This window comes from Pan paniscus, chromosome 8, assembly GCF_029289425.2.
Source record: "Pan paniscus chromosome 8, NHGRI_mPanPan1-v2.0_pri, whole genome shotgun sequence".
NCBI classification, from domain to species: domain Eukaryota; kingdom Metazoa; phylum Chordata; class Mammalia; order Primates; family Hominidae; genus Pan; species Pan paniscus.
Window position 1 is genome coordinate 38,868,328 of NC_073257.2, and position 27,371 is coordinate 38,895,698.

General features: G+C 39.8%; 1 protein-coding gene across 14 annotated transcripts in view; it reads left to right on the plus strand.

The window, feature by feature from the left end:
- Window positions 1-27,371, plus strand: part of MYO3A (myosin IIIA) — a 285,436-nt gene that overhangs the window by 241,896 nt on the left and 16,169 nt on the right. For 8 of the 14 annotated variants that reach the window (XM_008974870.3, XM_003821407.4, XM_008974866.3 and 5 more), the window contains 4 exons: window positions 1,205-1,328; window positions 4,455-5,349; window positions 7,479-7,623; window positions 23,988-24,094. In XM_008974870.3, coding sequence (XP_008973118.1) covers window positions 1,205-1,328; window positions 4,455-5,349; window positions 7,479-7,623; window positions 23,988-24,094 — 1,271 coding nt within the window. The remainder of the gene's footprint in view (window positions 1-1,204; window positions 1,329-4,454; window positions 5,350-7,478; window positions 7,624-23,987; window positions 24,095-27,371) is intronic. The other 6 variants (XR_612315.3, XM_008974867.3, XM_055092502.1 and 3 more) reach the window with 3 other exon arrangements.

Consider the following 27,371-nt stretch of genomic DNA (forward strand, 5'->3'; position numbering starts at 1 on the left):
ATTCCAAAGGTTACACTTGCCATAATTTTTGACAACTTAAATCTTATTTTGTTAAAGGGCATCCATTTATTTCTGTTAACTGTAGAGAAATAATTTTTATAACCATACTTTACTTCACATACTTTTATTAAGCTGTATTAATAGACTTTGGATTTTGCTTTCTATTTTTCCATAAGAAATGAAATTTAGATAGAGCTTGTCACAGCCTAGTATGCTCTCTTTCAAATTTTTTTGACTGGATACTTAGAGAAAAAAAATGTATTTTGCTTTTTAACCTATACACACACACACTACAAGCACTGTGTTCTGATATTTTTAATTCTAGTCTATTCCATTTCATTTTTAGATGCTAGATTTGGCCTACTACATCAATTTTATGATCCACTAATGGTTTGCAGCCTGCATTCTGAAGAACACTAATATCGTGGGCAGAGGAGCTGACTGACATTCAAGAGATTAATATTCCAATCCCCGTTCTGTCAATCAGCAATGAGTCATCCTCATCTCTTTTTGTATTTTAAGCCCTTAACTTCTCACTGAGAAATCAAAATGCAAACTCAGTAATTTGGGCTCTAATCCTTTATCCACAATTTCAAAATTTATAAAGCTCTGATAAAAAGGTTCTTCATAGAGCCTTTGGCAGTAAAACATAGCAATGTGATGTGAGGTTATTTACAGTTCTTTACTCCCCCAAGTTAGTAAAAATATTCTGTTTTTCTGAAGAAATAGTCATTGATTATTGGGTGCTGCCCTGACATAGGGAATGTTACAGAATATATATTTGCTCTGTATTAACTTTCTAAAACTTGAAAAAAATTAATCTGAATTCTCAAATATACAATCTGATCATCTGAAATGTATCTGGCCAAAATATATGAAACACATAGCAAAAAAATGAAAATGATTATTACTGAATTTTAAGCAAATGAGCACACTTTGTCATCAACTTTGCTCATCTCTATCATTTTGATTTCATTTTAGTATTCTTCTTAGTATGAAAGTTACTTTAGTTATTGTTGCTATAGCTTGCCATGTAGAAGAATCTTGTTAATGAATCACATTTTTAAGTGAACCTGTTCTATTTGGCATTTTAATTTTATTTTCCTCTTTGACATCAATGGTCAAAGCCACCATTTCTACTCTTTAAAGTAAATTTCTTTTATTTGTTTATAATTAACACTACTATGGGCTTTCTGTGTTTCAGCTGCAAGAGGACACCTTGTCAGGAAACAAAGAAAAGAAATTGTTAACATGAAAAACACAGCAGTAACAACCATTCAAACTTCTGATCAGGAATTCAACTACAAGAAAAACTTTGAAAATACAAGGTATAATGATGTTCATTCTTATACCATTGTAACATATAGATTTTTCAGATCTGTAAGTTCATAGAATAATGTTCACAGCCTTTCTTGTACTAGTCAGGTTCCTGATACTGACACATCAAATGTCAGTGAACACCCAGAGGCTACTTTTGTGTTCTCTATCCTATTTTGGAGTTATTTCTCAAATTTTTTCTTCCTTGGCTTCTACCAGATTGCTTTCTATAATTCTACTCCTAATTCTGAGTGTCCTTTGCTAATATGTCCTCCAATCCCCACATTTAAATCCTCATCCATATCTAAATGTATCCCTGGGCCCTCTCATTCATTCCAGTGGCTTTAATAGCCAATATGCCATTGGCCCCTATGTCATAATCACCAGCTGCTCTTTCTTCTTCTGAGCCCTCATGTCTGTACTTCCAAGTGCATGTTAGCAAACCACTTATTCACTTATTCAGCAGGCTTTATGCTGGGCAGTGGGGACACAGATACGTGAAGCAAAATCCTTATCCTCAAATTTCTCACAGTATTACAGAAAAAACAGGACAGACAAACACATCCCTCTTGTAAAATGTGTTAACTCTGCTATAAAAATAGGCAAAGGGTACACTGGGGGCAAGGAGGAGGGAACCCTGCCTTGGTTGGTAGTGGTTAGGGAAAGGGAAAAATATCTACATTTTGCCCAAGTGGTGAAACTTGAATTTATCAAACTGAGTACATGGTCATCCAGGGAGATAAAGATCATTCCAGCCCCAACCCTAGTCCCCTTGTTTTTAACATCAAATCTGGCCATAGAAAGGGTGAAGGAATGAAATAGAAGAAGAGGTGGCTTCCTAGCTTCCTTCTTTCCCCACACACCCACATCTAACTTTCTCTTCACCCACCGCTATTCTCTCCTGCCAGTAGTGGTCTCACAGATGATCTCATAGATGATTTCTCTGCCACCTCTTCCCCTCACCTTCACCCACACACTCCCTGAATCCCTCAGGCCAACCTCATTTCCTTATTTGAAAAACAGGAATGTTTATTTGAAGTTTATATACATTTGGTGTTTTCAGTTTTTGTGTATTCTGAGACCTATATATATGCTCTTTGTCTTTGCTTGTGAGGATCCAAATGATTTGTTTCTCTTTGTTACTGGCGATAAAACAGTCCAGCAAACTTCGAGACATCACAGGCCTGCCTCAGGAGCAGGAGGCTGGATGATACCTGTGACTTCTGTACTTCAGTCTGGAGGCTGAGAGAAATATAAACTGGCTGCAAATCGAAGAAAGATGGACTAATTGTACTACTTCTAGAAATTACTGCTTGTAGATATCACATCTAATAAGGAAGTGTGATGTTCAATTACATACCCATTTGCTACCACCTTTCTTCTGAGGATACCAGGGATTAGCTTTCAATGTAGCAGATACTTATTAAGAATCTACTGCACACAAGATCCACTTCAGGGCACATGAGTGTGAGTAAGAAGCTATCACTGTGGTCTGGGATGGAGAATTTGACATTGATTGGGCTAACTCTCATGGGAGGTGGATGACAAAGTCAGACATGAAAGGAGTAGAGGCAGAAAGTCAAGGGAAGCTTGTAGAGAGGAAAGTTAGGGAAGGGAGAAGCAGGTGGGCCTGACCACTGCCAGAGATCTGCGGGCCAGCACTCCCTCCCTCTGCCACTTCTGACTTTCCTTTTCCCTCAGCTACCTGAAGCGCTTGTTTTCACTTAACCATTCCCTGTCAGAGCCCCTGAACTGTGACCTAGAATACCACGGCGGGGAGCTGGAGAAAGGCCCAGGCCGGCAGTGCTCTCCAGCAGATGTCAGAAGAGATCGCCAGTCCTCCCCACGCTGGAGCTCTGAAGGGTTGATCCTCAGAAGCACCCATCATTGCACATGTTCCCCAGCCAGCCGCAACACAGAGTAGAGTTGCCTGAGCCCAGACATGTAACTGATGTGGGAATTTCAGCAGTGTGTACAAGTCTTCACCAGTGAAATGCATTTAAAGGATCAAAACTAACTTATAAATGGATTTTTCGGAATGTAATCAGTTAGGGACTGCACGCTTATCTTCTTAGTTGTATTTTGAATAAATGTAAGCATTCTCAGAGAGGTCAGTATTATGGAGGAATTCAAAATACTAGTGTAGCGATTCATCAAAATCATGGGCATCTGATGCCCTACCTAGTTTTTTGACTGATCCTAGCAGGATTCTGCTATGCCTCCTGTCCTAGCCTGGGGATACCACAGTAATTCTAGCCCTAGGAAGTGGCCAGTAGAATTAGAAAAATGGAATCCCGGTAGCTTTTTCCAGATTTGACTCAAAGAAGAGTCCGACTTCACAAACAGATCACAGAAGACCTAAACTCTCACATGGGTTTCTGGGCTAAGATGAAAAGTTTGGTGCAAAAGCCCTCCAAGTAGCAACGAGAGGTGTTAGCATATCAAGGTGTCATGGTATGACATGTTCATTCCATCTTAACTTTTTTCTTGGCTGTATTGCTCTTGTAAGGGTTTTGCCCTTGGCTAGAAAAAAAAAAAAAAAAGATGCAGAGAAAACCTTATCTTCAAGTGAAGGGGAAATCATTTTGGAAGGATATTAGCAAAGTAGCAACTGTGAAATTTTGGCCACCGTATTACATGATCATGAACTGTAGCGAGGACATTGCTTTTCCTTTAATTTTATAAGATACTTCCTCTGATCAGTAAACTTAGTGCTTATTAAAGTACAGTATGTCAGCCAAGTGAACATACCCTGCTTACTGGTATCAAACTTAGGTATATTTTTCACAGCATCTCACTACTAAAGGTACTTTGTTTTGAAAAGGATATATTTTGAAAGGATTAAGTTCCTAGAATTTTGATATCTCATTAAATGAAAAGATGGTTCTTCATATGCTAGGATATTTCTCACTCCGAGTTGAATCTGGTTTTCTCATTATTTGAGTAGTTATCACAGTTGTCACCAGAGAGAACATTCTGGAAAGCACTTGATTAATGTGACTTGATACATTTTAATTTTGAGCTTTCTTTGTTCCTTTTGCCTTTCTCTCACCAGTATCTAGCATATAGCTATTGCCAATAGAAGTAATAAGCTCCAGTTTAGTACTGTATATTCAAAGATAATATATTTTACACAGGGAATCTTTCGTGAAGAAACAAGCAGAAAATGCAATCTCTGCTAATGAAAGATTCATTTCAGCTCCAAATAATAAAGGAAGTGTATCTGTAGTGAAGACTTCCACTTTCAAACCTGAAGAGGAAACCCCCATTGCTGTGGAGAGTAACAACAGAGTGTATCAGACTCCAAAAAAAATGAATAATGTGTATGAGGAAGAGGTTAAGCAAGAATTCTACCTTGTAGGGCCAGAAGTAAGCCCCAAACAGAAGTCTGTCAAAGACCTGGAAGAGAACAGCAATCTAAGGAAAGTGGAGAAAGAGGAAGCTATGATCCAGAGTTACTATCAGAGGTACATAGAGGAGAGGAATTGTGAAGAGTCAAAAGCAGCATATCTAGAAAGGAAGGCCATATCAGAAAGGTCAAGCTACCCAGTGCCTTGGTTAGCTGAAAATGAGACTTCCTTTAAAAAAACTTTGGAACCTACACTTAGCCAAAGGTCAATTTATCAAAATGCAAACAGCATGGAAAAAGAAAAGAAGACATCTGTAGTTACCCAGAGTGCACCGATATGCAGCCAGGAGGAAGGCAGAGGCCGTCTGAGGCATGAGACAGTCAAAGAGAAGCAAGTTGAACCAGTGACACAGGCCCAGGAGGAAGAAGATAAAGCAGCGGTATTCATTCAGAGCAAATACCGGGGTTACAAGAGAAGGCAGCAGTTGAGGAAGGACAAGATGTCTTCTTTTAAGCATCAGAGGATTGTCACAACACCAACAGAAGTAGCAAGAAACACTCATAATTTGTATTCCTATCCCACAAAACATGAGGAAATCAATAACATCAAGAAGAAGGATAACAAAGACTCGAAAGCAACTTCAGAAAGAGAAGCATGTGATTTGGCAATTTTTTCAAAACAGGTATGTGAATAAATAAATTTATTTACTAATAAAAGTCCCTGGGAACTATACAATAACTGAATTAAACACATAATTAATAACTGGTAGATTGTTTTATCTGCGTTGATGGGCCCGCAAACATTTTTAATAAAATGTCTCAGGGATTGTGCTATTCAAATAACCAGGAACTTTTAACCCAATTTACCGTAACAATAGTATAAAATATGATAGAAACCTCATGTAGTCATGATACTAGAGATTGGTTTATACAGCTTACTAAAATGCTGAGGCTCGACAGTGAAAAGTTTGATGTATCTTTAATTAGATCTTTAATTAGAGCTAAAAAAAAAAGTCGTTTTAAGTTTTCTAAATCCTCCAAAGTTTATGCTTTCTCCCTTTCACAAATTTGAGAAGACATAATTAGGTATCAGATTTTGATAGGTAGCCACACTGAAGCATATACAGTGAAGATGAAAGTCTGCATGTCACATCATGACAGTGAATGAACAGTCATGGAAAATAAGGAATCACAAAGAAAAAACGCAGAGAAAAGTTCCCTCCTGGAGAATATCTCATGCCAATCATAGGTGTGTTTCAGCTGTTTCTAGAGAGGAGCATAGGAAGCAACAGGTTTTAGGGTTTCTCATGGGTATACATACAATTTATCTCTGATACATACAATTTATCTCCTATAAATTGGTGCTATGGAAAGATCGCAAGAACCGGCTTCTGTAAATACCAATTCCACTTCCTCCTTTCTCTTTCTAGGCATTTAACCTTCATAAAATCACTTTATGTGTTAGCACTATTATTTTCTCCAGTGTGAAATGAAGAGTTTTAACTGGATGATCTCTAAAATACATGAATTTCCAGGGTAATCAATGGTGTATGAAGTAATAAAAGAAATATCATAATGGGTTAGTTCCAAGAAAGACTATCTAATATTCCTGAGTCCCTAAACTCCCCTTCTTGTATTTGACAGTGGCTGAGCCTATGAGAAACATGATAACTGCACTTGGACCCTTCCTTAGTGCTAGAGGTGTGGCCCAAACATCTCCAACTTCTAGCTGTCAGTAGAGATCTGCCATTTTTAATTTACCCATCCCCTTCCTACTCTTCTTAAGCATGTGGAAATAGTGAGTTTAACGAACATACAGTTCTTCTCACTCCAAAGACCAAATCAGGGATTAGAACTCAGACCTGCTATGCCGTGGAGACATGAGATGTAGAATTACCAAGGCATCCACTCGGAGCTGGCCAGTAATGCCATGGAGTAAATTCACTGCTCCATGGAACAAAGCTAGAGGCTGTCCCAGCAGGAGCCTCACACTCAACCCAGCAGGACAGCCGTGTTCTCAGAGCCAGGATGCGGACACGATAGAGGCGGGGGGCAGAATGGAAAGAGAAACCAGAATAGAGCAGCCCTGAAATCAGGGTAAAAGACTGGAAAGAAGGCCGGGCGCAGTGGCTCAAGCCTGTAATCCCAGAACTTTGGTAGGCTGAGGCGGGCGGATCACGAGATCAGGAGATCGAGACCATCCTGGCTAACGTGGTGAAACCCTGTCTCTACTAAAAATACAAAAAATCAGCCGGGCGTGGTGGCAGGCACCTGTAGTCCCAGCTACTCTGGAGGCTGAGGCAGGAGAATGGCGTGAACCCGGGAGGCGGAGCTTGCAGTGAGCGGAGATCGCACCACTGCACTCCAGCCTGGGCGACAGAGCGAGACTCCGTCTCAAAAAAAAAAAAAAAAAAAAAAAGACTGGAAAGAAAAGGAAGGAGGTTTACACAATCAAAGGCAGCAGAGGGGTCCTCAGGACAGAAGCAGAAAGGCAAACACAGCAGAGTGGCAAGGCTGGAAGCCGGATCTCAGAAACCTGGGAAGGAGTCGATCAGAACAGAATTCTGCATGTAGCATGACGTGCTTGGCAGTTTTAAAGAAAAATGTGAGATGGCAAGTATTCAGAGCACAAGGGGGGGAAGGTTGTCAGGTGAGAACTTTATCAGACCTTGGTGCAAGGGACAGGGTGGGCCCTGGAGAGGAACATGAGAGTCCCCAAGAGTGCTGGTAAGGCGTTTCCCAGCCCCCGGTGCCTGCAGAACTCTCTGTATTCTTTTCCTTGATTTAACCTGACACATGACCTTCTTTTTAGATATCAAAGTTATCTGAAGAATATTTCATTCTGCAGAAAAAATTGAATGAAATGATTTTGTCACAGCAACTGAAGCCACTTTATCTGGGTGTCTCGCACCATAAGCCAATTAATAGACGAGTTTCTTCTCAGCAGTGCCTCTCAGGTAAAAATCAGTAGAGTTAGAACTTCCTGAATGGGAAGGAAATGCCAGATACTTTGTTTATTAGTTTCCCACCATTATTCTATGGCAGATTTGAGGAGCCTGTGTCCTGTCTTAGGAGAACCTTTATTTCATTTCTTATATGGAGATACAGTTTTTTTAGGATGTTCTACCCACTTTCTACCTTCTCTGACTTAATTCCCCTCCATTTAGTATGTTTTCCTTTTTTCATTTTAACTAGAACTTGGCATATGACACCACAAGGGAATAAAAAGGGGTGGTATAGAGAGGGGGGCTGGCAGGAGGCAGATTTGATAAGAGAGCGCAAAAATAGAAATAGAAATATTTCTATTTCCTTTGTCAACATCTGCAACCTTGAGTATAGAGTGTGGAAGGTGCAAAACACCATTATACAAGAAGTATTGTTATTGAACTTTTTTCTAGTCAACCTATTATACTAAACTGGTGAGGAATTCAATCTCAATAATTTTCAGACCTCCCTCTCCCCAGAGCTGTGCAAAGGTTATATGGCCTTGCACACCACCAAAAGATCAGGTACACCCTGTAGTCTCTAGTCATTTGCCCATGAAGTTACTGTTGGGACACTCATGGCTCCAGCTGACCTCCATGAGCCCTTCAAGTTGGGAGGTCTGGCTGCTCCCACACCCTGCAGGTGGCACCTAGACCGTGGAGGTCTGGAGCCTCATATTATCCATGCCCACTCCAGGTAGCCATTCTCTCTGCAGTCTTATGACCTCCCCCAGGAGCTGTCACGGTAAAGTTCAGGAGTCCCACGACTTTGAACCCTGCTGACCTCTGCCCAGAAGAATCTGCATTTATTTTCCCTTGCTTTCTTGGAGGCCCTCCGCAATCTCACTGCCCCGTTCAGGGATCCCTGACATCATCTCTGCAATGAGTTTGGCTGTTACCAAAGACAGGAGGAGCCACTGACCTCATGCAACTTCTAATTTCTTCCCTGAAAAAATCTCTGAGGCAGAAATATACTAAGATGCACTTGGCTATTTGCCTGATATGAGAGGAAGGGGAAATACCTTAATGTTTTCATCAATTATTCTGCCATATCGTTTTCAAGTCAAGAATTGCAGTGAAGCTGACCACAAATGGCTCTTTGGTGCCCTTCATTCCTGCTGCTCTCCTGCTCTCTGGCCCTGGCTGAGAGCCTCCTGCTGTGAAGAAGAGAGACTAGCAAGTCAGAGCCCAGAGGCCCATTCATTTGGCTGATGCAATGGCCTGTGCCCAGGAGGCATGCTGGCAGGGTAGGAGCTGAGGGAAGGCCAGGGCTTCAGGTTCCCTCGTGGTCACAGAAGTGGCAGCACTGGTGAGTGTGGGGCAGAGAGGAGCAGGTGGTGTGGGGAAGCAAGGAAGCCAGGCAGCTCACCCCAGGCCGCTGCTGGAAAGGAGAGGTACAAATGGGAGGCAGCGTCCTGGGAGGAAGTAGAGGTCGCCACCAAGATTTTCACTTTTGAACATCTCAGGTCAGGAGTTCAAGACCAGCCTGACCAATATGGTGAAACCCCTTCTCTACTAAAAATACAAAAATTAGCTGGGCCTGGTGGCAGTTGCCCGTAATACCAGCTACTCTGGAGGCTGAGGCAAGTAGAATTACTTGAACCTGGGAGGTGGAAGTTGCAGTGAGCCGAAATCGTGCCACTGCACTCCAGCCTGGGTGACAGAGCGAGACTCTGTCTCAAAAAAAAAAAAAAGCAAGAAGAAGAAAAAGAACAACAACAACAAGGGACAACTTTACCCAGGTGTGGGATTTCATAACATCTAAATCTTCTGATTTTCCTGAAGAAAATATACATAAAATGATTATTCATCTGTTTTCAAAAGAGAACTCAGACAGTCTGAAGACAGTAGGAATTATATTAACTGAACACTTCAGCTTTAATACAGCTAATAACTCTGCTTGCCTTCTGCTTTAAATGTTTATTTATTTATTTATTTATTTTTGAGACAGAGTCTTGCTCTGTCACCCAGGCTGTAGTGCAGTGGCGCGATCTCGACTCACTACAAGCTCCGCCTCCCAGGTTCTCACCATTCTCCTGCCTCAGCCTCCCGAGTAGCTGGGGCTCCAGGCGCCAGCCACCAAGCCCGGCTAATTTTTTATATTTTTAGTAGAGATGGGGTTTCACCGTGTTAGCCAGGGTGGTCTCGATCTGACCTTGTGATCCGCCCACCTTGGCCTCCCAAAGTGCTGGGATTACACCGTGCCCAGCCTAATTTTTTTTTTTTTTTTTTTTGAGACGGAGTTTTGCTCTTGTTGTCCAGGCTGGAGTGCAATGGCACGATCTCAGCTTGCTGGAACCTCTGCCTCCTGGGTTCAAGTGATTCTCCTGCCTCAGCCTCCCCAGTAGCTGGGATTACAGGCGACCACCACCATGCCCAGCTAATTTTTGTATTTTTTTTTATTGGAGACTGGGTTTCACCATGTTGGCCAGGCTGATCTCAAACTCCTGACGTTAAGTGATCTGCCCACCTTTACCTCCCAAAGTGCTGGGATTACAGGCTTGAGCCACTGCACCTGACCTAATTTTTCTTAAATGTATGCATAGTTCACATTTATTTCAGTGTTGGTCTCTGTTGAGAAGTTTGGTAATGTTTTTGTGACCAGAAATATACCATAAGAAGTTAACTCTTGTTTATATCAGTCTATTGTAAAATTGGTCATTTCGCTTAAAGTTGCAGTTTCTAAGAACCCATTGACATTGTCAAGTGAGAACTTACTGTATGATGATGTGGCTGTTCAAAGAATTACCTCCAACAAAGGTTCCAAGAACTCATAGTGTTTTATGCAAACACATTCAAACATTCATGGAACAGATAAATCTCATTCTATGTGATTTGTTTGAGAAAAAAAAAGAAAGAAAAATATACGAAGTTACCTATTTTATGATGTTCATCTGTCCTAGAACAAAAGTCTAACAATAACATTTTTTAAAAACTATTGTTCAATCTCAATTATTAATTAATTAATTTTTGAGACAGAGTCTCACTCTGTCACCCAGGCTGGAGTGCAGTGGCACGACCTCGGCTCACTGCCACCTCTGCCTGCTGGGTTCAAGTGATTCTCATGCCTCAGCCTCCCGAGTAGCTGGGACTACAAACGTGCGGCACCACGCCTGGCTACTTTTTTGTATTTTTAGTAGAGATGGGGTTTCACCATGTTGGCCAGGCTGGTCTTGAACTCCTGACCTCAGGTGATCCACCTGCCTCAGCCTCCCAAAGTGCTGGGATTACAAGTGTGAGCCATCGCGCCTGGCCTCAGTTATTAATTTAGAGATAAAATTCCTGAGTATAGTATTTAATACTAGCCAATGGAATGCAATAGTACATTAAAAGACTGTCCACATAATACATATTAATATAACATATCAAAAGATCAAAAAAACTATCTTGATAAATGCTGAAACAGTTTTCAGTAAAATCCAACACTCTGTACTGATGAAATGTAAAACTCTTACTAAACCAAAAGCAGAAGGATATTCTTTAACAATATGAAGAATACGTTTCTTAATTCAATCATCTACCTCATAATTAACTATAAAACACTGGAAGCAGTTGCATTAAAAAGGAGGATGAAGATAAAGATACTAGTAACACCGCATTTTTATGTTATTGGGAAATTTCCAGTTAATGCAATAAGACAGCAAAGAGAAGCTTTTTCAAAAAGCCTAACTATCAAAAGGGAACAGATGGGATTGTAGGACTATTAGCAGACAACATTAAAAATGCAATGATTGATGCTAGGAATAGAATTCAGTAAGGATGTATAGTTATATAGATAGATATTCTTTCCTATAAAAATTTCTAATAGAAAAAGAGCCCATTGGAAATAATAGCAAAAAAAAAAATCAATACCTTGAAATAAAGCTAGCAACCAAACCTGAAAGAGACAAAAAAGAAGAGATGCATAATGGAATGATACATTGTGTTTCTGAATTGAAAGATAAAATACGGTAAACATGACCATTCTAAAATTACTTTCTAGGTTTAAAAAAATTGCATTCAAAATCTCTATGAGATTTTCTTTGGAATTTAAGAAAATATCCCTAAGGATCATTTGTAAATTTCAGAGAAAAAAAGAATAACTATAAATGAGGACTTACTCATTAGATAGTAAAATGAATAATTCTATAATAATTAAAATCATATGTCCCCTTTACAAAAATCAATCACAGATTAATGAAACAGAATAGCCCTAAAATTGACCTGAGTATTTATAAAAACCTGTCATTTACAAAAAGATACATACGAACACAAAAGAAATGGATGGATTATGCTTAAAATGTCTCTGATTTGGGATGAGGAAATAAAATATTCTTATCTTCTGCTGAATGCCCAGGTATTTTCCAGATGCATTGATCATTTAAATGTAAGAAATAAACAAACCAAATGAAGCCAGATGCTATGAACTGAGCATTTCACAATCTCTGCTTAGAAAGGACAAACCATAAGAAGTAATAAAAGGAATTACAAAGAAAAACTGTGATAGATTTGGATTACATGAATGTTAAAACCTTCTAGAGATTCCAAAGCATGATTAAAAGTTAAAGAGCTGAAGACAAAATATTTGGAACAGATGTAAAAAGAGTTAAACTGTTTAGCGTAGAAAGAGCTCTTTATAAATCATTCGTAAAAATAGCACTCTCAATGGAAAAATGGCACAAGCCATTAATTTATTTACAAAAGAAGAAATACAGATGGAAAATAAGCATATATATGACCACTCTAGGAGTAAAAAAAATAAAAAGTCAAACCCACTACTATTCTTTACTCATCAAAATTGCAAGTATGAAAAAATATTTTAACAGTAATGACAAAGTGCTAATGTAATTATTCCCAAACATATGGTAAGATGGCAGTGTCAACATTTTGAAAAGTGACTTGGCAATATGTCCAAAAAAAAAAAAACCCCACTGAATTAGTTTATATCATTGACCCAGTAAACTCACTTATGAGAGCATAGCCTAAGGAAACAATCAGAGCTGAAAAAAAAATTGTGTATATGGTAAGAAAAAAAATTGAACAATAGGAGAATGATTAATAAGTAATGACACATTCACATATGGAATATTAACAGTCCTTTAAATTCATTTTTCAAAGAATAGCCTTAGCAAACTGCTAGCTAATCTAACCACTGAATAAAATATTGCAGAATTGGAATTGTAATACTGTAAGTAATTCAGCTTAATCTTCACATACGTGAGGTGGTTCATTAACAACAAGAGCACCTAAGTCTAGGGTTCTAGAAGAGTTGAGTGACTAGTTAGTGAGAACAAGATGGTCATCTCCAGTACAGCGGATACTCTCCATCCCTCGCTAACTTCACTTCTATATAAAATTAAGAATCTGAATAATATTATTGCAACCTGGTAGAGGACTTCCACAGCCACATGTGGTAAGACTAGAGTGTCATCTCCAGATCTGTCACCTTTGCTGCCATGCTGTCTCAAGCCACTAAAAGTTTCTTTGATACTCCTCCAGCCAGCTTGTGATCAGATGTGCTCTAATAAAGAATAATCACTTTTTTAAAATACTGGTATATTTCAGCTCATCTTGATAGGAACCAAAAACCCTTTTATCTATGTGTTATAAAGTATAAGCGGAGGGAAGGAAAAAAACAAATGTTGTGTGTTTAAAGTCGGAGAATGTTCTTCAATTCTGTATTTTTAACAGGCCAATCTAAGAAAATGACTATCAACAGTCAATAAATAATTTTTTTAAGTTTGGCTCTCTGGGAAAAATTATTCTAAGTTTTCACCTCAGGCTATGTATATAAATTTTTTAAATAAATGAATACCCACTTCATTTTGAAAAATAGCCAAGATGTAATTAGATGCCACCTCTGAGTTTTCCTTATTCTCCAAGCAAATAAACATGTATTTTGGTTGTTTGGCTGTATCCATAGTTGGTGGGCAGTCATACACAGAAGACGTGCTCACAGTGTTCCGCATAACAGCTCATTCTCCCCAACAAAGACCTCACTCTCAGGGCACCCTTGGTATCACCATGTGCATTCGCATGTGCTTCTGTTGTGGCACCCTGTTTTGATGACTGCTCACATATAAGCAAGATGACCAGGCAGGTGTGTGTGTAATCTAACTCCTTGGACTAGAACAAAACGAACTGGCTTTTGAGGACTGTAACCCATGCGAGATGACAGCCCAAGGAAAATGACAGAAGTGGAGTGCCAAGATGTAGCGATAATGTGCAAGAGACAAGCGACAGTCCAGAGGGTGTATCTGTGGGTCTCACCCCCCACACAGGCTGCTTTATCCTCCTGCTTCTCCTGCCACAACTAGGAGAGACATGTGGGGCAGGAACCTACCAGTATTGTTAAAAAACTAAATGTTTCGGCTGGGCGCGGTGGCTCACGCCTGTAATCCCAGCACTTTGGGAGGCCGAGGCCGGCGGATCACGAGGTCAGGAGATCGAGACCATCCTGGCTAACAAGGTGAAACCCGTCTCTACTAAAAATACAAAAAATTAGCCGGGCGTGGTGGCGGGCGCCTATAGTCCCAGCTACTCAGGAGGCTGAGGCAGGAGAATGGTGTGAACCCGGGAGGCGGAGCTTGCAGTGAGCCAAGATTGCGCCACTGCACTCCAGCCTGGGCAACAGAGCGAGACCTCGTCTCAAAAAAAATAATAATAATAAATAAAAAATAAATAAAACTAAAAGTTTCGTTTTCAAGGATCTGGGTATTAATTCAAAGTACCCAAATCAGAGAGCGGCCAAAAGCTACAAGCCCATGACCTATAGGATGGGTAGAGGCGGAAGCTAGCCCTGGGGCATCGGCATTCAGTTGGCAGGAAGAGAAAGGCCACAGGAGTGGTTGTGCGGTTCAGAATGGGGCTGGGGGTGGCAGTTGCCTCTTGAGAAGGTCAGAGAAGACTGTGAGTCAGATCCCCTAAATAGTAACACATCCTCTAAGTTCTAGGGACACTCAGAGCAGGACAAGCACGTACCCTTAGCTTTTCACCTCAAACTCAAGAGAACAGAGATATCCCAGAGTAGACGCAAGAGGTCAAATCCAGGGCAAGCATGAGAATTAAGGGTACGAAGGCTCAGGCCTGTAATCCCAGCTACTCGGAAGGCTGAGGTGAGAGGGTTAGAGCCCCGGAATTCGAGACCAGCCTGGGCAACATAACAAGACCCCATCTCTTAATAAAAAGAGAGAGAGAATTGAACATGTCCGTCGGTGCTAAAGGAAGGAGGCCATGCAAGGCAGAGAGGACTCCTTTGGAACTGTCCTGTCCATAAGCTCAGAACTGTGTGCAGCTCTCTTTAAGTCTAGAACCAGTGCCAAAACAGCCAGCCTGGCCAAGGGCAGATGAGGTGACTGGTGGAAATGGCAGCTTCCAGAAGGCAGGTTGCAACCATGACTAGAGTGAGTCTGCCTTTAACATGCAGCAATGAAAATTCCTCTCCTAAGATTTCCCATAGATCACTCTATTGCTTGAAGGTCATAGACTCTTAGGAGGAAATGGAAATTTACAAAAACTGAAAAATTGATTTATTAAGGAAAAAATTACAGTAACAAGTGCATTTCTGTTCTGCTAATATTTGATTTAGACATGTGATACTTCTGCAAATTATACTCTGCATGTATACTTAAGTAAAACAGTGTAATTATCATTAAAATGAGACTAATACTGAAATTTAATTTTCTAAATCAATTTTCCCTGGCAATGAGTTTTAAATCTATCTTCTTTCTTCTGAATGCAAAAAAGCAGGGATGTTAGGTGATTCATTATCCAAAAAAGGTGCATTTCTGACAAACCAAAATACTTAATGACATTATTACCACAACTGCAACATAAATAAATATCTTACCTTCTGGCTACTGAATACAGCAATAACCTTTACAAGCTAATATTTACCACGCACAACCCACAAAATAGCCACAAACCTTATTATGCTAGTGCCCACATTGATATGCTGCTGATAATTTGTGATTATAAATGTTTATGTCACTTTTGTAATTAAGGGGTTAGGATGAGGTTAGTAGAGAGTGTTTATATTTTCCCAAAGGAGCAAAAATTCACAGATCCATTAGAGGCCAAATAAATGTATGCCTCTCTGAAATATTTGTATGCTGATAAGCTCATGGGAAGTTTGCTCTTTAAAAAAATATTCTGAAGGAATTTAAGCAGAGCAATCATAGTCTGTTGAATGCAATATATTCATCATAATTTTCATTCACTGGCTGGCCACCTTGCATTGCAATATCTTAAGTGAGACACCCCTTAAGACTAGTCAGTCCTCTGGCTTTAGATTATCCTGGTGAAGAAACAATGTCAAGAAGCTAACACTAAAGCAGATTAGATTTTCAGAAATTCTGAAAATTCAATGCATTTTGATTTTTAGATCTCCATGATACACTAACATGCATATTTATGATTTTACATCAATGCTACCATACCATACATTCCAGGATTCTTTTTTTTTTTTTTTTTTTTTTTTTTTGAGATGGAGTTTTGCTCTGGTACCCAGATGGGAGTGCAGTGGCACAATCTCAGGTCACTGCAACCTCTGCCCCCCAGGTTCAAGTGATCCTTCTGCCTCAGCCTCCCTAGTAGCTGGGATTACAGGCATGTGCCACCATGCCCGGCTAAATTTTGTATTTTTAGTAGAGATGGAGTTTCACCATGTTGGCCAGACTGGTCTCGAACTCCTGGCCTCAGGTAATACACCCGCCTCGGCCTCCCAAAGTGCTGGGATTACAGGTGTGAGCCACCGCACACAGCCCATTCCAGGATTATTATTTAATGTAGTGTTTTGTTTTCTTTTTCTCTTTTTTTCTGTTTGCTCCCCTCTGTTCCTTTTCTCAACCCACATTACTCACCCCCAACCAAGGGAACTAGTATTATAGAAAATGTAATTTTTCATATTTTTTGCAGATGTGCATACATGTAGGCGTATATATATAACAGAGATTTTCATCGTTTTATATAAATAGTATATATGTATATAATCATATATATATATATGATCATAATATAAACACTTAAGCAACTTGCTTTTCTCAATACCTTTGCAGGAATCCCTGCATATCAACTAGTATAGCTGTAATTTATTCTTTTCAATGGCTGCATAATCCTCTATTTGTGAATCACAATAATTACATAACCTTTTCCCTATTGTTAGATATTCTCTTTGTTTCCATTTTTTGCTACCATGAAAAATGTTGCAGTAAATATCATTGAAAATGTACTTGTGTACTGGAATTTTAATATTATGGGACAAATCCCCAGTGATGAAGTTACTGAGTTACAAGATGTTTTTGGTTTTAATAGATTGGTTTCCTAAAAGGCTCTAGCAATTAACATTTCCTTCAACGATTTGGGAGCATACACTTGTCCTGACATCCTGTCCATCAGTGATATCCTTCTTCTTCTTTTTTTTTTTTTTTTTTTTTTTTTTTTTTTTCAGATGGAGTCTTGCTGTGTCACCCAGGCTGGAGTGCATTGGCGTGATCTCAGCTCACTGCAAGCTCTTCCTCCCGGGTTCACACCATTCTACTGCCTCAGCCTCCCAAGTAGCTGAGACTACAGGCACCTGCCACCACACCCGGCTAATTTTTTGTATTTTTAGTAGAGATGGTGTTTCACCGTGTTAGCCAGGATGGTCTCAATCTCCTGACCTCGTGATCTGCCCACCTCGGCCTCCCAAAGTGCTGGGATTACAGGTGTGAGCCACTGCGCCCAGCCAATATTCTTCTTTTTAATCTTTGCTAATGTGTAGCAAAGTAAATGGCATCTTGTTTTAATTTATATTCCCTTATCTGCTAGTAAATTCAGGTGCCTTCCCATGCTTATTTGCTTTTTGGATTTGTGCATCTTGAATTTTCTACTGGAATCTTTTGCTCACTTTTCGTTGGTCTATATTTTTGGTAGTCATTTGTTAGCACTCTTTGCATATTAAAAATATGAACCCTTTATTTATATCTGTGTTGTAAATATAGCCTTCCAAGTCTATCATGTGTCTTTTGACTTTGTTGCCAAATAAAGGTTTTTGCCTATATTTAATAGGCAAATATGTCTTATCTTTTTTATGACTTCTGAATCTTGATAAAAATATTCACACCCCTAGATTGTTCATGAATTATCCCAGATTTTCTTCCAAGAGCTTTATTATTTATTTTATTTACATTTATCTTTAAAGCATGAGAAATTTATTTTTATATGTGATGACAATAGTGATCCAGTTCACAGAAGTATATGAATATCTGCTATTCACTTAGCACTACATCTCTAAGCTGAAATGAAATCACAATCTTTACATCTCCAAACACTACCACATGTAGATCACCAATGAAATGACACAAAGACATCAAAACCTAAGTCATGATCCCCACCATCTAGAGACTTCCAGTTCCACTATTAAAAAAAAAAAATTCACAGTGAAAAATAGTAAGCGGCAAGACTATGGGATTAGGTTCTATGTTAGTTTTCCAGGGTTGCCATAACAAAGTACCATAGACTGAGTGATTTAAACAGCAGAAACTTACTTTCTAACAGTTCTGGAAGCTAGAAGTTCAAGATCAAGGTGTCAGCAAGGTTGTTTTCCTCTGAGGCCTTTTTCCTTGCCTTTAGATGGTCATCTTCTCATGGTCTTCTATTTGTGTGTGTGTGTGTCTTTTTTTTATTATTATTATACTCTAAATTTTAGGGTACATGTGCACAACGTGCAGGTTTGTTACATATATATACATGTGCCATGTTGGTGTGCTGCACCCATTAACTTGTCATTTAACATTAGGTATATCTCCTAATGCTATCCCTCCCCCCTCCCCCCACCCCACAACAGGCACCGATGTATGATATTCCCCTTCCTGTGTCCATGTGCTTTCATTGTTCAATTCCCACCTATGAGTGAGAACATGCAGTGTTTGGTTTTTTGTCCTTGCAATAGTTCACTGAGAATGATGGTTTCCACCTTCATCCATGTCCCTACAAAGGACATGAACTCATCATTTTTTATGGCTGCATAGTATTCCATGGTGTATATGTGCCACATTTTCTTAGTCCAGTCTATCATTGTTGGACATTTGGGTTGGTTCCAAGTCTTTGCTATTGTGAATAGTGCCACAATAAACATACGTGTGCATGTGTCTTTATAGCAGTATGATTTATAATCCTTTGGGTATATACCCAGTAATGGGATGGCTGGGTCAAATGGTATTTCTAGTTCTAGATCCCTGAGGATTTGCCACACTGACTTCCACAATGGTTGAACTAGTTTACAGTCCCACCAACAGTGTAAAAGTGTTCCTATTTCTCCACATCCTCTCCAGCACCTGTTGTTTCCTGACTTTTTAATGATCGCCATTCTAACTGGCGTGAGGTGGTATCTCATTGTGGCTTTGATTTGCATTTCTCTTATGGCCAGTGATGATGAGCATTTTTTCATGTTTTTTTTGGCTGCATAAATGTCTTCTTTTGAGAAGTGTCTGTTCATATCCTTCGCCCACTTTTTGATGGGGTTGTTTGTTTTTTTCTTGTAAATTTGTTTGAGTTCACTGTAGATTCTAGATATTAGCCCTTTGTCAGATGAGTAGATTGCAAAAATTTTCTCCCATTCTGTAGGTTGCCTATTCACTCTGATGGTAGTTTCTTTGGCTGTGCAGAAGCTCTTTAGTTTAATTAGATCCCATTTGTCAATTTTGGCTTTTGTTGCCATTGCTTTTGGTGTTTTAGTCATGAATTCCTTGCCCATGCAAGGAGTGGTATTGCCTAGGTTTTCTTCTAGGGTTTTTATGGTTTTAGGTCTAACATTTAAATCTTTAATCCATCTTGAATTAATTTTAGTATAAGTTGTAAGGAAGGGATCCAGTTTCAGCTTTCTACATATGGCTAGCCAGTTTTCCCAGCACCATTTATTAAATAGGGAATCCTTTCCCCCATTTCTTGTTTTTGTCAGGTTTGTCAAAGATCAGATAGTTGTAGATAAGTGGCATTATTTCTGAGGGCTCTGTTCTGTTCCATTGGTCTATATCTCTGTTTTGGTATCAGTACCATGCTGTTTTGGTTACTGCAGCCTTGTAGTATAGTTTGAAGCCAGGTAGCGTGATGCCTCCAGCTTTGTTCTTTTGGCTTAGGATTGACTTGGCAATGCGGGCTCTTTTTTGGTTCCATATGAACTTTAAAGTAGTTTTTTCCAATTCTGTGAAGAAAGTCATTGGTAGCTTGATGGGGATGGCATTGAATCTATAAACAAACCACTGCTCAATGAAATAAAAGAGGATACAAACAAATGGAAGAACATTTCATGCTCATGGGTAGGAAGAATCAATATTGTGAAAATGGCCATACTGCCCAAGGTAATTTATAGATTCAATGTGTGTGTCTGTCTTAATCTGTTCTTTTAAGGACAGCAGTCACATTAGATTAGGACCCACTTTAATGACATCATTTTAGCTTAATTACCTCGCTAAAGACCCTATCTCCAAATACAGTCACATTCTGAGCTACTGGAGGTTAAGATTTCAACATGTGAATTTTGAGGTGACACAATTCAGCCTGTAACAGGTTTAAAATGGCTTGCGCAACTAGCAAGTACCATTTATGCTCAATGAAAGAGAGATCACTGGGGAGTCAGTGAAAGCTTCATGAAAGAGATAGGATTGAAGGTGGACATTGAACAAGCTTAAGATTTCAGTGAGGCTATGAAAAGCTTTTCTATGAGAAGGTGAGAAAAAGCAAAGTTACACCTATAAACATCGTCTATCAGGGCTTCAGTGAGATAACTGGACTGACAAGAGGAGAAAGTCCATTTGGGGGGAAATGGGAGATAAAACTGAAATTGCTAAGATTGTAAATAACCTGGAGTCAGAAGTTTAACTTGATGAAGAAAGAAAAAAGAGGCATCATCATAAATTTTTGAAACTTGAAATTTCACAATTAAAGTGGTATTTAAGAAAGGAAAAACTGGGCCAGGTATGGTGGCTCACACCTGTAGTCCCAGCACTTTGGGAGGCTGAGGCGAGCAGATCACCTGAGGTCAAGAGTTCGAGACCAGGCTGGCTAACATGCTGAAACCCCATCTCTACTAAAAATATAAAAATTATCTGGGCGCAGTGGCAAGCACCTGTAATCACAGCTCCTTGGGAGAATGAGGCAGGAGAATAGCTTGAACCAGGGAGGCAGAGGTTGCAGTGAGCCAAGATTGCACCATTGCACTCCAGCCTGGGAGACAGAGCAAGACTCCATCTCAAAAAAAAAAAAAAAAGAAAAAGAAAGGAAAATCTGGTTTTCATTTGTGAGATAAAGCATAGAAACCATATTAAGACTCTACCACAGTTATTAAATGAGTCGTTTCATCCAGAGTGATTGCAATGGCAAATGAGACTAGGTGGTGGATGAATATTAGATATTTCAAAGGATGTGTCGAAACAATGGACAGAAGTTAATGATTGCTTGTCTGTAGGAAATGAAGAAGAGGCACACGGCAAAGGTGTTATCATTGTTTTCAACCTGGGAAGCAGAAATAATGCTGCCATTGAGGTTGTAGTGTACAGAATATTAGATGGAGAAGAATGATGACTGTGGGTTCATTTGAGTCTGAGAGAGAAGTATTCAGTAAGGAGTAAGAAATTAGGGCAGGAGCTCCTATGGGATGGGAGGGTCAAACCTGAGGTGTGCATTAGGAACACCAGAAATTGCCAGGACCTGAGGAGAGGATGATTCAATCCAGGAGGCAAGGGGAAGATCACTTAGTCATCTTAAGCACTTACTACGTGTCAAGTATTTCTATAAGTACTGGGAATACAAAGAAAAATAAGATAAGGCATCTACCTTCAGAAACTTTATCCTGAGTCATGAAGACAAGGGGTGTTTAATAATGCTTAATGAAGAAGGGTCAGAGACAACAGGGACAGATATAGGACCTTTGGATTTGTTGGTGAAATGCACTCTTCACCTTCTATTTGACATTAATTTTAATGTCAAAAACTGCAATTCCCTTTGCACCAACCTAATAGAAAGCATTTTCAATAGACAAATCAGATTGAATGGGGGAATATTTGATGAATAAATGAACACAAGATCAATAATGCCTTTATTCCCAGAACCTTTTTTTGTTTTTCACTCTCTTGGCAATTATTCAGCTTCTTGGCCATCTTCATTTTAATTAATTTGTATTATGATAGTAATGTTCTGATATTTTAATTCGGATTTTAAATAATATTGAAGCCAAGTTAAAATTTAGTCACATACCACATTCATGTTTCTAAAAATATTAAGAATATCTAATAACTTATACCATATTTTTATGTTTCTTGCCATTCAGATTCAAATGAGTAATATAAATGGATATGACAAATGCATTTTGAAATGATAAAAGTTTGCAAGAGCCAATAGAAGCTATTTAATAATCAGCACTGGGAGAGAGGATAATGAGAAGGAAAAAAAATAAAAGACCACTATTTATGATGGTGGCAAGAATTCAGGCCTTACCATCTTTCCTCGTGCCTGTGACAGTCTAAGATGGATCCAGAAATGGCTCAGATATTTGGACCCCCTCCACCTCTTCCATCTATTCCTTGAAAAAGGGAGAGAGGGAATGGGAGATGAACCTCCAGGGATGGGTTGGACAAGTGCTTTCACTTTTGTTTATTACTAATCTGTACTAACATGGTCTCATTGACAAAGATCTCTTTGTTTTATTCAAAAAAGACAGTAATGTATGATTGTTGAGGTTTCTCTGAGGAGCATTGTTCCATGCACTACACCTCTGTGAAGTACTCCCAATTAGCTGATCTCCTTTGTCACCCAGACATTTCCCATACCTTTTGGAATGAATGAGCTGGATAATGTCAGAATATGAATACTTCTGTGATCAGTGTCTTTACCTAGTGGGCTGGTCAGGGAACTAGAAGATTAGACATCTATGAGTCTTTCACCCTCGGTTGAAGCTGATTTACACTTGCCAGTCACAGTTGTTTACATATAATAAATATAAATATTCATTTATTTGATTAGTCTAGTTTGGGACAGCTCTGTTTCTCTGTGTATTTCAACATCTGGGGATTAGGAATCATCACTCCCCCTTTACTGTATGCAAGAATGAGCTATTACTGCTTTTAAAGTCCTACCTAGAAATATGTGCTCAGGTGTATTGAATGAAGCTTTCCAATAAGTACCCAACTCACACTTTTATCCTGATCTATCTGTCGAGCAGACATTCTTGCGCAAACAGAGTCGGTGGATGCGGTGGTCAAGAATCATGAAAAAAATAGAAATATGTAATGAGGTCTATTAGCTCTGTAAATATAAAGCCACTTGTAATGAACATGAACATCCAAGTGTACAGATCACCAGAGGCTCTGACGGTGTTGCTCCCGGTTTGAGATCTTGGCTATATTAACAGAAAGAGTAGGAAAAGACAAAAAAATTTATTCTTTCTTGGTCACTCTTTTAATGTCATATCTAAAACAGCTGTTGGTTTGAGGTTCTAAATTTTGGAGAAAGAATAGATTAGGCTTTTGAGAAAGAGTCAACTCTGCAAATGAGCTGTCTCTTCATTTGGGGCCATAACATATGAGGCAGTACTTAAAAATGAAGATCGTGCAGTGCTTGGATAGACGGGTCACTGCGTGAGGCTGGTACAAGGGGGAGGGAAGGGACAGAAGAGGTTCTGTGAGCATAACATTCCTTTTTAAGTTTTTTTTCTGGCAGCTTTGACCCCTGACCTTATCCATCCTCTGAACTGCTCTACTCAATTCCACGTGACCAAACTATGCATTCTTTCTCGTTCTTTCCTTCCTCCCTCCCTCCCTCCCTTCCTTTCTTTCCTTTTTTGTTTTCTTGAGACAGAGTTTTGTTCTTGTCGCCCAGGCTGGAATGCAATGGCACGGTCTCGACTCATTGCAACCTCTGCCTCCCAGGTTCAAGCAATTCTCCTGCCTCAGCCTCCCAAGTAGCTGGGATTACGGGTGCCCACCACCACGCCTGACTAATTTTCTTGTATTTTTAGTAGAGACGGGGTTTCATCAGTTGGCCAGGCTGGTCTCGAACTCCTGACCTCAAGTGATCTGCCTGCCTCAGCCTCCCAAAGTGCTGAGATAACAGGCGTGAACCACTGCACCCGGCTGCATTGGTTTTCTTTTTCTTCCTCTTGTTTTCTTCCCCTTTGCTCTCAAAGTCCTAGACCACCAGACAACTAGAGGAAAGCACATGGTGAGGAGTAGGATAAGGGTTGGTTATGCAGCAAACGTATTTCCTTTTTCTCCAGCCTTAGCCTCAGTCATATGTGTATAATTTCTTATTTATCCCAAAAGGAAAACATCACTTGATAATAGTCTTTGTAATTAAATACTTGTTTATGATCACCTTTCTTATAGGTGTCTGTAAAGGAGAGGAGCCAAAAATATTGAGACCCCCAAGACGACCCCGGAAACCCAAAACATTAAATAACCCTGAAGACTCCACATACTATTATCTACTTCATGTAAGTGGCTCACTCTTACTATCAGATGGGAGCCATCACATCTACTAATGGCCAGTGTGAAAACTGTGGCTAGATTAGTTCAGGCACAAAGGAAGGCCTGGCAGGACAGAGATGCCCTTGGTCTCCTCTTCACTGCCCTCCCCTGGCTGGGGATCTGGGCACTTTGATCTCCTCCAGCCCTTCTTACTCACATTCAAGCCTCTCCCATGGTAGTACCTACCATGTCCTCCTTGCAGCTTTCTCTGCTGGTCCATTAATATGAGCTGATATGAAAATATCAACTCAGAAAGAGAAACCCATCATAGCAGGAGCTCTCCAGAGAGGGGCCCTGGTGTAAATGGGTGGGTTATGGTGAAGCTAGAAGAAAAGGAAAGAAGAGGGGAAACAGACGTTTATTAAGCATCTTTTAAATTCCAGGCCTAGAATAAGGCTTGTTCACATCCACTGTGATAGCTAATCCTGGAAATATCCCTCAATGTATTATCCATATCTCTCACATCAGGATTCTGAGACACAGATAAGCTTGCCTTAGCTGCCAGGCCATTCATTTTATTGAGGTCTTCTGACCCCTCAGCTCCTGCTCACTAACAGCATGAGGACTCATTGGCGACGCCCCTGATAGCCTGGCCTTCTTCTCATGTTCCTGTTCTCTATGAATGCCACTGTCATCCACATGGTCTCATAAACCAAGAACCTGGGAGTCATTCTGGATTTTGTCCTCTCTCTCATACCTGTGATCCGTCAGTGGCTCTAACTGTGGCTTCTACCTGCAAAAGCTCACTCCAACTCATTTCCCCCCTCTAACCTCACAGCAATTACCATATTTCAGACTATTAATCATTTCCCACTGTGGAATATTTCAGGTCCCACGTAACTGCCTAATTGCATCCTCTCCAGCCTGCACCTGAAAATGTCTCTAAACCATACCTTTGAGCATGCTCCTCCCTTAATCGTTCTTTTAATGGCTCAGCAACTCCTTCAGGATGAAGTCCTGATTCCTTCCAAGGCCTTCTTCGTGGGACCCGTGACTGCTTTTCAGCCTCTTTTCTTGCCCTCTTATTGTCCTCGAGCCATAGTGAACTGCTTGAAATTCTGCTGGTGAGCTGCATTCCCTCATGCTCCCGAGGCCTTTGCACCCTCTGGCTGGTCCCTCCATTTGCAATATTTATTCACTCTTCCACTCCCCACTGCCACAGTGAGACAGCAGCACTCCCCTATGCCCTGGAGAACCCAGAGGATGTGTTGAAACCCAGAGAATCAGTTGGAAATAAGTTTCCCACCTCGCAGGCAGAAAATGAAGCTCACACTTGACCTCCAAGTTAGCCAGTCTTCTCTAGTTCGTTCCCTTCTGTCTAGTGATTTCTTTTCAGTTTCCACAGAGGGTTGTCTGTGGAAACCCATTCTCCTCCCCTCTCATTTCCTTTAGACAATCCCATTAGCTACTACAACCTCAGTGACTGCTGATTTCTGAATCTTGATCGCTGGCTTAGATCTCTCTGTAGCTCCAGACTCAAATATCAAACTACCTCATGTTTGTTTTACATATTCTACATAGATACACATGGGCATCCATGTATATACATGTATAGAGATATATACACACACACACATCCATACATGGGCACGCACACTCACAGCTTTGTTGAGATATAAATCGCATGCCATACAATTAACCCACCTTAATATATGTTAAATGGCTTTTAGTACAATAATCACAATCAATTTTACAACATTTTCATCACCTTAAAAAGAAACCCATTAGAAGTCATTACCCACTCCCCACCCCCTGCCCCAAGCCCTAGGCGATCACCAATCTAGTTTTCTGTTTCTGTAGATTTGCCTATTCTGGACATTTCCTATAAATAGAATCACACAATATATGGTCTTTTGTGAATAGTCAACTAATTTTACAAGCCAGTAATCTGACTATTACCTTGACTTCTCCGTCATTCTCATCTTCCATATTCAAAAATCTAAATCCAAATATCTCTTGAGTTTCTGTTTCTCTCCATGCTCTGTGCTAATACCTTCTTCCAGGCCAACATGTCTTGTCAGTAGTTCTGAGTCACTCCTCTTACTGGTCCCTTGGTCCTGTTTTTCCCCTTCCAATTAACATATTTTCCACACTGTAGCCTGAGTTGTATTTCTAAAATTAATATCCAATTATACTATCCTCCCATTGATGGAACTTTTCTGTTACTTCCCACTGTCCTAAGATATGAAGGCCTGTCAAAATCTGGGCCTGCTCACCTTTCCAGCCTCTGTGCTTGATATTCATTCATTCACCCCTCCAAACTCTCCACTCCAGCCCTTCCTTCCCAGTAACCTGCATTCTCCTCTTCAAATTGTCCACGAACATTTGTCCTTGGACATGCCCTTTTCTCAGCCTAAAACACACATCCTCTTCCTCTTCTTGTCTTTCATGATCAAAACACCCTCAGCCTAGATGTCTTTTTCTTCAGGAAACCTTCTTGTCACTCCCAAATCCCAAGAAAGCTCTTCCTATATCCTCCTGAAGAAGCCCATACTTCCCTTTTATGACACTTTATCATGCTAAGGAGGGATTGGTGTGGCTTCCACGAGGTCAAGGAGTTTGCCTATTGCATTCAACCTGACACATAGCAGGCATGCAATAAATATGTGTTGTACAAATGAGAGCAATGAAATAAAAGAATGAAAAACAAATAGGAGTAAATTGAGAAAAATCTAAAATTCCGGATACCTGCGTTTGACAGTCACTTTATATAGAAAGCCGATTAAGAAATGAAATTGATTTTTTTCTATGCTCTCAAATAATTTAAAAAGCAGCAAATACTCTGACATTTGTTTATGCAGTTAAATAGAACAGCAGAAACAAGATTAGAAATTAGCAAACATTCCCTATTAACCCTGAGTTTAAGTAGTCAATGATACTCAATGCTCTTTATTAAGTGCAACTGAAATGACAAGTGATTGTGATGGCTTCAACAGCAGATACTATTCCCAGTATGAGAAATTGTAAAAGACCTGAACTGAAGTGAAATGTTATTACTAACAACCAGTGAGAACTGTGGAGCAAATTCTGAGCCTCATAAATGAGTTCCATCCCCAAGAAGCTTACTTTGTCATTGCACTATTAGTTTTAAGTGACTATATTTCCATACATCCTAAGTCATTAGGGAATAGGATCCTTTTTTATAACTCTGAGTTTGAAATCTATGACTTCAATGAAAAATAAAACACAGAAAAGGAGTATATTATTACAAGTGAAGATATACCATGTGTTCATATTTATCTG